This window comes from Syzygium oleosum, unplaced genomic scaffold (genome assembly GCF_021117445.2).
Source record: "Syzygium oleosum isolate NSW1041296 unplaced genomic scaffold, Sole_v2.1 Sole_v2.15, whole genome shotgun sequence".
Lineage (NCBI taxonomy): Eukaryota > Viridiplantae > Streptophyta > Magnoliopsida > Myrtales > Myrtaceae > Syzygium > Syzygium oleosum.
This window is the reverse complement of record NW_026607499.1, coordinates 4281910-4294507: the sequence shown is the minus strand read 5'-3', so window position 1 is coordinate 4294507 and position 12598 is coordinate 4281910. Positions and strand designations below refer to the sequence as shown.

At 42.4% G+C, this 12598-nt stretch overlaps 1 protein-coding gene across 2 annotated transcripts; it reads right to left on the bottom strand.

Annotated features, from left to right (window-relative positions):
- Nucleotides 1-5419: 5419 nt before the first annotated feature.
- On the bottom strand, nt 5420-11033 carry LOC115689253 (uncharacterized). 2 transcript variants are annotated; one of them, XM_056318461.1, is made up of 5 exons: nt 9152-11033; nt 7236-7382; nt 6297-6413; nt 5991-6214; nt 5420-5772 (listed from the first exon to the last, which is right to left on the bottom strand). In XM_056318461.1, the coding sequence occupies exons 1-5, from the start codon at nt 10679-10681 to the stop codon at nt 5541-5543; spliced, it is 2250 nt and encodes a 749-aa protein (XP_056174436.1). In that variant the 5' UTR covers nt 10682-11033; the 3' UTR covers nt 5420-5540. The 2 variants fall into 2 exon arrangements, with proteins under 2 accessions (XP_056174436.1, XP_030471113.2); XM_030615253.2 differs by having other exon boundaries at nt 5420-6214; nt 9152-11032.
- Nucleotides 11034-12598: the final 1565 nt, after the last annotated feature.

The following is a 12598-nucleotide window of genomic DNA, read 5'->3' as shown; positions in this document are numbered from 1 at the left end:
AAAAAGGCTGATTATTGACTCATTCGGGATGCGGTTTCCTATAAACACGTATGATAACACCCTGTTTAATCCTGATTGTTGTCGAACTTCTTTGCCAAATTGTGTAGGGCTTAACTGTGGATTTAGTTGGCCATCTTACCCCCTAAGCGGTAATACTGTTCTTGCCAGATTATTAACGTCAGTTAATTGGTATGTTAGGTGCCCAATAAGAATATTCACATTGGGTGATACCAATGGACTCATTGGCCTTACATTTTCAACAATTGCAGTTGATAGGCCTGTCAATCAGTTTGATTTGCCAAATTATATTGTCAATTTGACTATATTGATGAACATTGGCCTGATTATTTCCGTTATTTTGACCTTGATTAGAAAATCTAGGTCTTTGCATAATTCTAATAGGGGTTTGACTACTTTGACTAGCATTATTAGCATCAATAAATGGAGAAAGATTACGAACATACTTGTTGAACGATTTGGCCTCAAGAGGATATCATTCACGGCATTAATGATCAAGTCGGATACATGACTCGCAATGTAATTAACCATACCAATTTCGAACATTTTTTCACGGTCGACACGATGTTGAGATTTGGTGCAACCTCCCTCAATTACTCATCAGTGTGATGTGTCGGAAGACGAACTTTCTCACGTCGATTTTCTCTAGCAGCTAAAGTCTCACAATGTGCAGCAACCTCGTCACCAGTTTGTGGCACCGGATTGTTACCGCCAGCAACATTGCCAGGCACTACTTGTTTCTGGTTCTTGCCGTCGCAGTCTCCTCGAATTAACATAGACGCTCTCTATCATTTCTTCCTTCAATTAAAAAGAAAAAAATGATCAGAAGCTGTTCACCCGTTCTCATAAACGATAATCACAACACACAACACAAAAAAAAAACAGAAGAGGAAAAACAGATGGCCAAGCGTACGTTCGCAACATAGCAAAGAGGAGAAGCGAAGATAGACACAAAGCGATAATGAATTCGAGATGCGAGTCACGGGGCAGCTGGCTTTCCACCTAATTTTTCAATCATCCATACACGATCAGAATCGAATTGACGTCGTCAGTGCGATTAGGTCTCCAGTGCCTACTAAATCGACCACATCGGCATCCAACATCAGTTGTGATTCTTGACCCCATACGTATTCTTGACCCCATACGTATCGATGGCCCTTCTGCAAGAGAGGGACGCCGCCAATTAGGAACGCCACAAGGGGCATGAATAGCTTTCCGTTTTCAAATCATGCACATTTGCTCGCGTTAATCGTGGGCCACGTGAAGTAATAAAATGTTTTGGCACAGATACTACGCGAGACACATGGAGAGGGACGTGAGCGCGAAGTCGCGGGACAAAAGGGTCCGTCCTTGAAAACGCGACGTCTCGGCGACTATCTTTCAATTCAAGCTTTTGAAACCGCAAAACGCTTACCCCCGAGAGTGCGGTGGGTCCCGAGCAACGTACCGAGCCGCGAATGGTGCACCTAAATGTTAGAATAACGATAAGCAAATCCCGTGGCTGATCAGGAGTCTCTGCTTAACGGAAGTGAAGTGCAAAGATAAGTTTAGGTATTTCTAGCAAAACCTTCCTCTATCGTAATAAATAAGCCCGTCCCAGATAAATAAATCTCGGCCACGAAAAAGGAGCCCGAGGTGTGATGCGAGCCACCACGACGACCCCGAGCCGGGGGCCGGAACGTCGTAATTCCTTCGCAAATCAGGCGGTACGAAAAATCAAAAAACAATCGTCACCCATCGAATATAATATCATTAGTCAAAAACTTACTTTATTATGCAAAGAAATTTCTTCGTGTAATAAATGATGGCCGGAGACTTGATGACCGGAGGCCCAATGTCCCCCATCTCTTGGTCCACCCAATAGCCCAAAAAACACAAAAAGAGCAAAAAAAATTAAGGAGGAGGAAAGTAAAGTGGGAAGCAAATTAAAAAATAATAATAAATAATTTCAATTTTGTACCGAATTTAGCAGCCAATTATGAAAGCACCCCTTTTTGTATTAGACCCACCAAAAAAAAAAAACCAGAAAAAAGAGGCGAGCTTTCTTCCTCCCCCCCCGACATAAAGAGGAGGATGACGTCATCATCTCACTGTTTCCCCCGCTGTGCTTACCGTACGACGACGGACGAGAATGTTAGATAGGAGGAGATTAGCCGTCATCGGCACGTGCAACCCCTCCCCCCCCACACACGTGCGGGCCTCTTCCCTCCCCTTTCCTCCCTTGATCTTTAGGTCTGGATTTCCATTCAATGCGTCCGTGTACTTTCATCGGGTTTCCTTTCCTTAACTTGATCAAACAAAAACAAAACAGCAACAACAACAAAACAAAATGTGACCATTCTACCTGGCTTTATGCAATTTTTGCCATACTACTACTACTGCAGGTGCTGGTTGCAGGTGGGTACAACGTGCCATGGCAAGCTGAAGAAAGTGCTTTATGCGACGGATAAATATATTTATACGAACATAGGACGGATGGGAGATTGGAAACGTAAGACCCTCGAATTCATGGTACAAAGTAACAACTATAGTCTCTCCTAGGAAGCAAGGAGTTGGCGGTTTTAGGGTTGGATTGAAATCTGGAACTTACACGTACAATGTCGGTTCTTAAATTTCGAAACTAGGAATCGACCCTTCTGGTCGGGTGCGATTCTTAGGGGTCGATCCAGAGAACTGTTCGATTTGTTTTTTTTTTTAAATATTTTTTTTTGTAATTCTTGAAATGACAAACTTACTCTTTCAAAGTACATATGCATGAATGCACGATATTTGTAACTACGATACTTAGCAACAGAACGATGAGAAGTAAAACACCGGTAAAAGAACGTTGAGAAGTAATAACAAAAGCCTCCACTTGCCAAAAGCAATAATTCATAAAAGATGAGCAAGTAAAATGAAATGAAATGAAAAATAAAAATTTCAAAACGCGTAGCATAAAACGTGAACCGTAGAATTTCATTGCTCATTCGTTCGTTAGAAAATCGCTCTAAATTCTTATCACCTAAAAATAAAACAAATAACAAATACAGTTAAAATATGTTCAGTCCAGGGTCGATCTGCCTGTCTGGTTCGGCACCCTGACCCTGGAACCGGACCGCACAACGCCGATTCCCAATTTTTATGTCCGAGGACAGGACCATTTCCCACAGGAACCGGACCACATAATGCCGGTCCAATCCTCTTCAAAACTCATGCGTTCGCTATTGAAATATTAGGAAAGGGTCCAAAGAGAATGGTCCTAAACAGCTTTTGTACCCTTTAAAGAATGCCAAAATGTACAAAACATGCGACTAACTGCCCTAATATTCCATCACCCAGTACTAACCTGACTCGTAAACGATAACCAATCATATTAACACATCTACTTGCACATAATTTTTTTTATCAAACCTAATCCATCTGACTTAGATGGACTCAGCCCTGATTCTACACTCAATCCCCAACTGAATTTCATGACAACAACTCCGAGTGTCCGGTCAAATTAGAGGACGAGGATCACATCACAAGCTCGTTGAATTGGAATTTGTTGCGAGAAACCTCAAAGATTAGCTGCGACTTAGAACCCGGTCGAAATCGAGGTGCAAGGGACGCGAACATGTGTGGCTGTTTTCCTGTCGAAAAGAAACAAAAAAAACGATGTTCCAACTGAATTTCTTCGTAACCCTAGGTCGACTTTGAAGATCTGATTCGCTTGAAACACGAGTGGATTTGACAGTTGATTGATCGTTGGGGTTTCTTGTTCCCACCACCCAAACCGACCCCATTCTTGTTCTTTTTTTTCTTCGATTTTTTAAATGTTTTGCCGGAATTATTTCGAAGACCCATGTCTCCTGCACTGATGGGGCCATATCAGGGCAAGTTCTTTAGAATAATGCCTGCGATTTCAAATGATGATTGCGATTCACTTGAGTCCGATGTCGTCCAAGGTTTTAAGGATTTTGATAAACAACTCAGGTTGGCACAATGGTGTTGAATTTCTTTTGATTTTTTATTTATAATTTTTTGTTTTTTAGTAGTTTAAAAATTGCATGAGTCGTTTTCAAATGTTTAAGAAATGGGGACACTCCCATGTGCAATAATAATGCTGGCTAGTTCTGTAATGCCGGGAGCCCCACCGAGCTATGGTGCATTTTAATTTCAAGTGGGATATTGGTTTTTTTATCTTTCTGTTTTTTTTTTTTTTGAGAGTTGGTAAGTGGGATATCGGTTGGCTTAGTTTAGTCCTTTTAAGGTTTTTATATTTCCCAGTTTCTCCTCTCGGGGGGAAGACAAGAGGGTTTCGCTAAGTACGGACGAATCAAAGATGTTGCGATCGATTCATCGAAAATTGTAAAATAGACCGTTTCGATGGACCGAAAATAGTCATCCACCGATTTAATGCCTGCGCTTCGAATTCGAGAAATTGGTGATAAATTTCGATTTATGTGTAAGTCAGTCAATTGCTAGGATTCTCACCAGTGTTGCAAAGGAGGTCATATTTCTTTGGATTAATACCACGAAAAATCCCAAACTGATATATCTGTAATAATTTTACTTCAAATTAATTTTTTGACAACCAAAAATCTCAAACCGGTACACTTGTAATAAATTTACCCTTAGTTTGTTTCCGTTAAATTTTACTGTCAAATTGTTTTGTTAAATAATACGCGACAGTTAACTGATGTACAAATTTTATGTTTTACCCTCTATTTATCACATTTGTACCAATTTGTAATTTTTTGTGGTATTAATTCAATTTAATGGAAACAACAGAGGATAAATTTGTTATAAATGTACTAGTTTGGGGTTTTTAATGGTCAAAATATTAGTTTGGGGTAAATTTATCACAAGTGTACCAGTTTGGGGTTTTTTGTGGTAAAAAAAATAGTTTGGGGTAAAATTATCATAAGTGTACCAGTTTGAGATTTTTCGTGGTATTTATCCTATTTCTTTTGATTGTAGATTTATTTGATAAAGGTCATATTAAATTTGCCAGATTCTTGAAAGAAACAGTTCAGCGGGACTTAAATTATTCAGACCGGACAAGAGATTTAACTGTGAGCCGAAAGCATCCTCCTTAACAAGTTGGTAAAGATTCGGCTAAAACCTCGGAGGAAGCGAAATGATAGTTCGAGCAAGTCCAAGGTTAGGGTACAAAGAATGTTTTATTAAGTACCGGTAATAGACTCTAAATTACAGTAATGTCCGTTGAGCTCTACACTATCGTAGGGCAGTTAAGAAACGACGAACAGTTTCGATCAAAGAAGAAGAAATCTTAGCTTCACTCGGATCACATGAGCCGTCATCTAACATGGAATGCACCGTACCGTAAGTCGGGCTCCCCGAAAGTACATAAACAGTAAGATCTCATCTGGTAATAACAGTAAAACGGAAAAAAAAAAAACGTTCGATGAACCGGGAAGGTGAGTAATCTCACGCTGCGCATTTCTCACTTAATTACAAGAGGGTAACAAAAGGCAGCATCACTCCAAGCTCGGGAAAACCATATCCAGGAAAGTAAAAAAAAACAAAACTCTGGGTTGCTATCTATCTACATCTTTCACGCTTCTCCTCTCTCCTTTTCCATAAGCGACGTGTGTATTCATCATAGATTTTGCTATATCCCGACGGCTTTCTTCAACAGAACGAGCAAACAGCAGGCGACGAAGACCATCACAATCTTCTTCGACGCTAATATTCTCAGATTCACCCTCAGGCCATGCTTTCTCATCAACCCGGCCACTTCCCCACCCAACATCAGAAGCCAAGAGCCAGCTGCACACAATAGTACTTTCATCGTATTCACAGGTCCGCACACGTCTGCAATGTCGCCCGACACCTCAACGTACGACCATGTAGAGCCAGCATCACCACTTTCGACATAGTTTAGCCTAAGAGCTTTGTTAAGCCAGCCCGACAACCAGACAAGCAGATTCACGAGCCAAGCAATTTCATCGTCTGACACGGGACGTTTCATCGAGTCACCTTTGTACCTGATATTGGCAAATGCATTAGGGACCACTCTTCTGGGCTTGAATATTCCATCTCGAGCTGACCGCTGCTCTTGCACTTCGGTTGTCACTGACAAAGGCTTAAAGAAGTTACCACCAAACAACTGGCTGAGCTGGGATTTCAAAGAATCTATGTGTTGAAGGTTTTGTGTGAGGTTATTGCCAGAAAGGGTCTGCAGCTCGGCTTCAGCTCGAAGTATAAAAAGCTGCAGAAGCAAAACATCAATTTTAAATATATCAGTGAAGGAGTGGAAAATCTATTAGAAGGAAACCTGAGACTAGGTCTACCTGCAGTAGCTGTTGTCCACCATCTTCACCGTCACTGAAGAGCCGTAGGTCCTTGTTCCAGTTCTCATGCAAGAAGGATCCATCAGCATCATTCTCGCATAATCCATCCTCCCAATCCTAGCATCGACAGGGAAACCATTCTTAATTGTCGAAATAAAATTTATGACACCATAAAGTAAAAGAAAAGAAAAGAAATATACAGCACCATTATCAACAGTGTTCTAGTCCATCTTCCTGAAATCTCATAAATGGATTCAACACAAACAGATGAACAAATTTCAGAACATGATACAAGCACCACAAATACCAGGAAGGATCTGAAGGAACAGAATGATACAGCCCAAAGATTCAACATGATCATTGTGGCCCAAGTGTTGACACCTTTACCAGGTCTTCATGAAGTATCGGCTGTTGCATTCCAATAAGCATTCTACTAGGTGTTAGGATTAGACCATCCCTATTCGGCAATCTTATCCAACCACGGCTCACTTAATTTTCTGTAACTCTTTATTCAATTAATAATAGCAATCGTTTGCTTTTAGATAGTGTACTGTGATCTAAAATGTGATGCTTGAGAAACCCTAGTTGTGAAGCTTAAGAGCTTAGGTTGCAATGCCTGATTTTTAATTTAACAATTTGATTCCATGTCACACTTTCGACCAAACCTTTAGCATGAACTTTCATTAAATTCAATAATCTCCCATAACATTTCAGCATAATCATTTATTTGCGTATTCAAAAGAACTATTAAGTATTAATCGAGGTCAGGAAGACTATTTCCCCATGTCATCTCCCTTCAATCAAACAGTCCCATCTCCCATAAGTTCAACCAGCACCTCAAGTCAGAAAGAGCACCAAAAAAGGCTCTTCAACATTTTTTGTTTACCATATCCTCCAATATAAAATAGGCAAATAAACTGTACAAGACGGAGAATCTACCTGTAGCTGTTCTCGAATTGATGGAATGAATCCATACAAGTCATTTAATGCTGATTTGCCAAAACCAGCTTCTTTCATATGAAATAGAGTATTGACATTCTTTATCAGATCGAGCAACTCCTTAGATGATGTCAGTATACACAGAACCTGTTATAAAAATGAAAAAAACAAATAAGTACACTGTATAATGTGAAAAGGCGTAACGGGATTGAAAAACGTTATGGTGAAGTCTGAACCCAACACAAAATGAATCAGCACTCAGCATCAAAGCCTAGTCCAACAAAAACCAGCTCGTTTCTTGTCTGACACATTCAACTGCAGTTCCTAATGCTCATCTCGCCATGTCTCTTGTGCAAAAAACAGCATACTGAAGACTCGGTTTACCATTAAATACTATTTCATTTCATTATAACTTACAAGCTTCACATGAAAAACTAAAAAATACTGACAGCAAGCCAGGCCAAAAATGTTAAAAAGAGGTAGCAAAACTCGAGGATTACACATCCAAATATCTAACATGCAACTTTTATACAAGGAGTGTTACACAAGTTTCCCGTCTATTGCTTCCTCTCATGTCTCTGCCTTTGCTCCCCTCTCTCCTCTCTAACTTTGAAGATGGAACACATTATAAAAGAAAAATGGTCTGTGAAATTGGAGAAAGGCAAGGAAGATAGGTGTGTCAATCATTGCTTCTAAATTACAGCGATGAACTCCCTCTATGTGATACAACTAAACCTTGTAAACCCCTCTTTCTCTGATATGCCTATTACTATGTGTTCCGTCTCTTCCTCCTTGTTCAATTTATTGTTAACGGCATATTGGTTACTATGTCCAGCCACAAAATAACGTAGTAACGGATGAGAGAGAGAGAGAGAGAGAGTATTCCAATTGTTCAATTATTTCTTTCTTCCATTCTGTACTACTGCTGCTTATAGAGTTGTTAAAAATGTATCTTACAGCAAGGATACACAATCGTGGCTCAATGACAATTTGCCTACCAAGCAAGGCAATAAAACTAGAAGATGCAAACCAAATATAAAGACAGCGGCTCTCAAGATGCTAGTTCAATCATATACAGCGATGTCACCATTGTTGTTTAAGGAGGAATTAACAACATCATAATTTCCTCATTTCCCATTTTCACCAAACTCTGCAGCATCCTCCATTATATCTTCAAAGTTCGAGCGGTGAAGAGAGGGAGAGAGAGAGTTGGATGAATCCTACTAGATATACTAATTTAAACTAAAGCATTGCCTCTGAGATAGCTGAACTCCATCATACATATACTCATGTATAGTTTATTAGTTGTGACAAACCCACATTTCACTCGCCTACATAGGTTAAACCGCCAGTAGATAAATTACCAAAATATGCCCAAAACAACTAACCAAGAGTCACCACAAAGTTCTGCCACACCTATTACGTGTCAAGTGTCAGAAAGGGAAGCTAGAAAGATAGAGATGTGTCACTTTTCTTTAGACAAAGGAGAGACATCTCTACCTGTTCCAAAAACAATGCTGCCATGCGTAATGGCGCATCAAAAGTTGGCTTCCCCATGAATAAACCACCAATCTCCCAACATGCAAAGATTCAATTTTTGTCCATCAAAATAAGACATACTCCGAGGCATTGTCTATCGTAACGTTCATACGTATACAAACATAACATACATACACAAAGACGTACTTATTTGTATAAACACACACACAAAACATCTTCCCTCACGGGTAAAGTACCGCCATACAGATGCTATCCCATGTGCATTGCACTGGTTTCCATAGTGAGAAATTTAAATAAGAAGCAACAAGAGTTCCCAGTCTCAATCATCCAACTAAGCATAAGTTCATGCAGTTTCTGAACTAGAAGCATAGTAAGTATTCCAGTTGAATGATAGAATACTGTGCTAAGAGACTAACCTTCAGTACCATCTGTACAATCACTTCCGGATCAGTGTGAAGAAATTTATGAGCAAAGCCAACAAAGTGCATAACCAACGAGCTATAGTAGAGATAGTTGGACAAAACATATCCTCGCCAGCGAGATGAATATCTACCCTCTCGAGTGAGAGATTCCGCCTTTTTCTCATTCTTTGCAGATCCACCAACAATTGCATCAAGCTCAGCGAAATCGCTTGAGCTGATGAACCAAGGTTCCATATAGCTAACCCAAACAGAGAACACTTGTGAAGCATTCTTGATGGAGGCTTCCACCGGACAGAACAAAAATGTCCGCAATACATACCGATACAGAGGCCTCTGAATTCGCAAATTCCAATTCCAAGATCCACATAAAAGAAAATGAGACCCATTTACACTATCCCTCAACTTCATAGCATCTGAGGACCTCCACACTTTCCAACTTGGACCTCCATTATTCTCCACATTATCAATCCCTTCCGTACCCTTAACAGCACTCAAATTCAAATACCTCACAAATAACTTCACCACTTCGCCCAGTCCTGGAGTTGGCGGAGTTTCTCCCAAAACCGAACGAAATGGAAATGACACACCAAACGACTTGCTTACATTTGCGGATACAGGTGAGAAATCGTTATCAGCCAGCCAATAGTGTATCAACGTGTCAACAAAGAACTCAGCTTGCACCAACGCCGATCCATCATACTCCGTTGGATAATGCAAAATCGAGCTACGGTACGGTTGATGCGCGTCTGCATCACTGACCGGGACAAAAGCACGTAAATACGCGTATAGCAACCACAAATATAGATTACACTCATCGTTCCGCTCATTGCCGCGCTTCACACCCGAAAAACCACGAATAGGACCGGTCCAGTTCTCCAACCTAAACTTCCTAATCTTCTTCATCGAAACACGATCGGAATTCTCACAGTTCCCCCGACAAACAGGATAATAAGCGAACCAGAACACGAAATACTCGAACACATTCAGTTGCACTTGACACGAAGAGCCCTTCACCGAGTCCTCCTCGACTCTACCTCTAAACAGAGAGCACAATTCGCCCAGCGCCCGGCCGTCCTTGGCGTCGGCGAGCACGAACCGGGCCCACTCCGGCAACCGCTCGTTCGGGAACACGAACTTCACGAGCCCGAGCCGATCGACGGCGAGGATCGAGCTCACGAGGGCACCGCTCGGGGCGAAGAGGCCGAGGACCCGGGCGGCGAGGTCGGGGCGGTCGCCGGAGCCGGGGGCGGCGGCGGGGGCGGGGGCGGGGGCGGCGTCGATCCAGCCGTGCCTGGGGGAGGAGGCGGGGTCGTCGCCGAAGCCGAAGAGCTTGGCGATGAGGGGAGGGAAGGCGAGGGAGAAGAAGTGGCGGGACTGGTCGGTGGCGTGGGAGTGGAGGAAGGAGTCGACGGCGGCGCAGGCGGAGAGGATGTGGGGCGGCGACGAGGAGGAGGAGGAGAGGAGGGCGGCGGCGAGGTCCTGGGACTTGGAGAGGGAATCGAGGGCGTAGGAGTGAGGGTGCATGGCTTAGGGTTTGAGGGTGGTGGGAGGGAGCTCGATCGATCGATCGATCGTGAGAGAGAGAGAGAGAGAGAAAGGTGCGGTTTTTAAATGAGCGGAGAAGCAAATGGCGGGGGATTACGAGGGACGTGGCGACGGTATAGGAGTCCGGGAGAGAAGAGGGAGGGAGAGAGAGAGAGCGGCGAGCGAGCGTGAGTGAAGCGGACGGAAGCTCCCGCACACCGTTTGTGTTTGTGATATTAGCGTGCATGTCAAGTGTTCGACGAAATGCGTGAGGCTTCGCACAGCGAGAGACAGAGGAGTGGCTCTTTGGATCTTTCGGACTATACGGCCCAGTGGCCGAAATTCTCACTCCACTATCTCGAAATCATAATTTATGGTTACGTGACCAGGAGGGATGTTTGAATTTACATTTATCTTCACATGTCCTGAGCACCCTCAAGTAGGGGTAATCGGTTTGAAACGATTTAAAGTAAAAGATGAATAACAAAAATCACTATCCGCCAAAAGTAACAATCCCCAAAATGAGCAAGTGAAATTACAATACATTAAAATCAACAATCCAAAAGCACTATGTGGTAAGACATAGTCTAATCGCATAAATATTTAAGAGTCACATTTCCAGGGAATTGTTCAACATGTTTAGCTCTTTATTTTGTGCCATGATGGGAGAACTCCTCACTTCTATTTCCAAATGAAATATCCTGAAAGAAAAATCAAGAGACTTACCAAGAAAGTATCTGCTCTCACTAGAGAAATGTCTATATGTCTCATATGAATCACACAATATTTAGAAGACTTTAAGGGCCGTCTTTGTTTGCTCATAGTTGTGAAACGGATCCCAATATTAAACCGGAAACCGATTCTAAAACCGGTGAAGTAGGGTAACGTGATCTAAGGTTTTACTTTTTTTTACATTATCTCAAACTGGTTCTAAAAGCTGGTTCGGGTTGGTTTTTACTTGAACAGGAAACCGGACGGTTCTAACCGGTTCCAAAAATGGAACCGTAGACCGGACTGTTCTTGTTAGAACCAATTCCCGAACTGTTTTTCGGGTGGGCCGGTCCGGTTTCCGGTAAACCCGGTCCGGTTGCACACCCCTACCCTCAAGTCCAATAATGGTACATGGCATCGCTCCTCCTTGTTTTTTTTCCTCCCAATTTCTTTGGATTCTATGCTTACTTAACCGATCGCGGGCTTTGTGAAACGACAATAATTATAAGTATCGTACGATTGAAGTGTGTTGCGGCCCGTGAGATAGAGGGGGCGAGAGCCGACGGAAGAGGCGAAAGTTTAAGTTTAAGGAGGTCGTGTGGTATGATATAAGCTTCGGAAAGCAATTTGATTTACGAGATGAATTTCGGAAAGTGTGATCTTGCTTAGCAAAAGTATCAAAATTTTTAGCAACAATAATTATGTGTGCCACGATGCAAAGGGAAAGATAGAGTCCCATTCTGGCCCGGAGTGTCCAAATTTAGAATAGAACTAGGCCGATTGTGAAGAACATGGACCTCGGAGCAAATTCGAGGCCCACTTAGGAGAAGCCCATTTCGCATTACCCAATACGGCGTATCCACGCGTCAAAAGGAAACTCGTATGCTCCCATGTCGTCTCGAGTCCTTAATTGTACGTATTCCATGATGCCCTCGTTGTCGTGTCGGAGTCGCTCGAAAACAAGGCCTCCAAGAAAGGAGGAGAGACCTCACTCGTAGATATCATTTCTTTCGCGCAACGTTAAAGACGGGGACGGCACGCGAAGAGGGATCCATTTTAGAGCACGCGGTCCTCTGGAAAAAAAAAAATTTGAGGGAAGTGGTCCTGGCCCCGTTGCTATTGGTGTAGCGTTCTTGGGACACTGTCCCTTCATGTGTATGGCCCTCGATTGGAACCGATGCGCGAGGCTCTTCAATTTCACAGAAA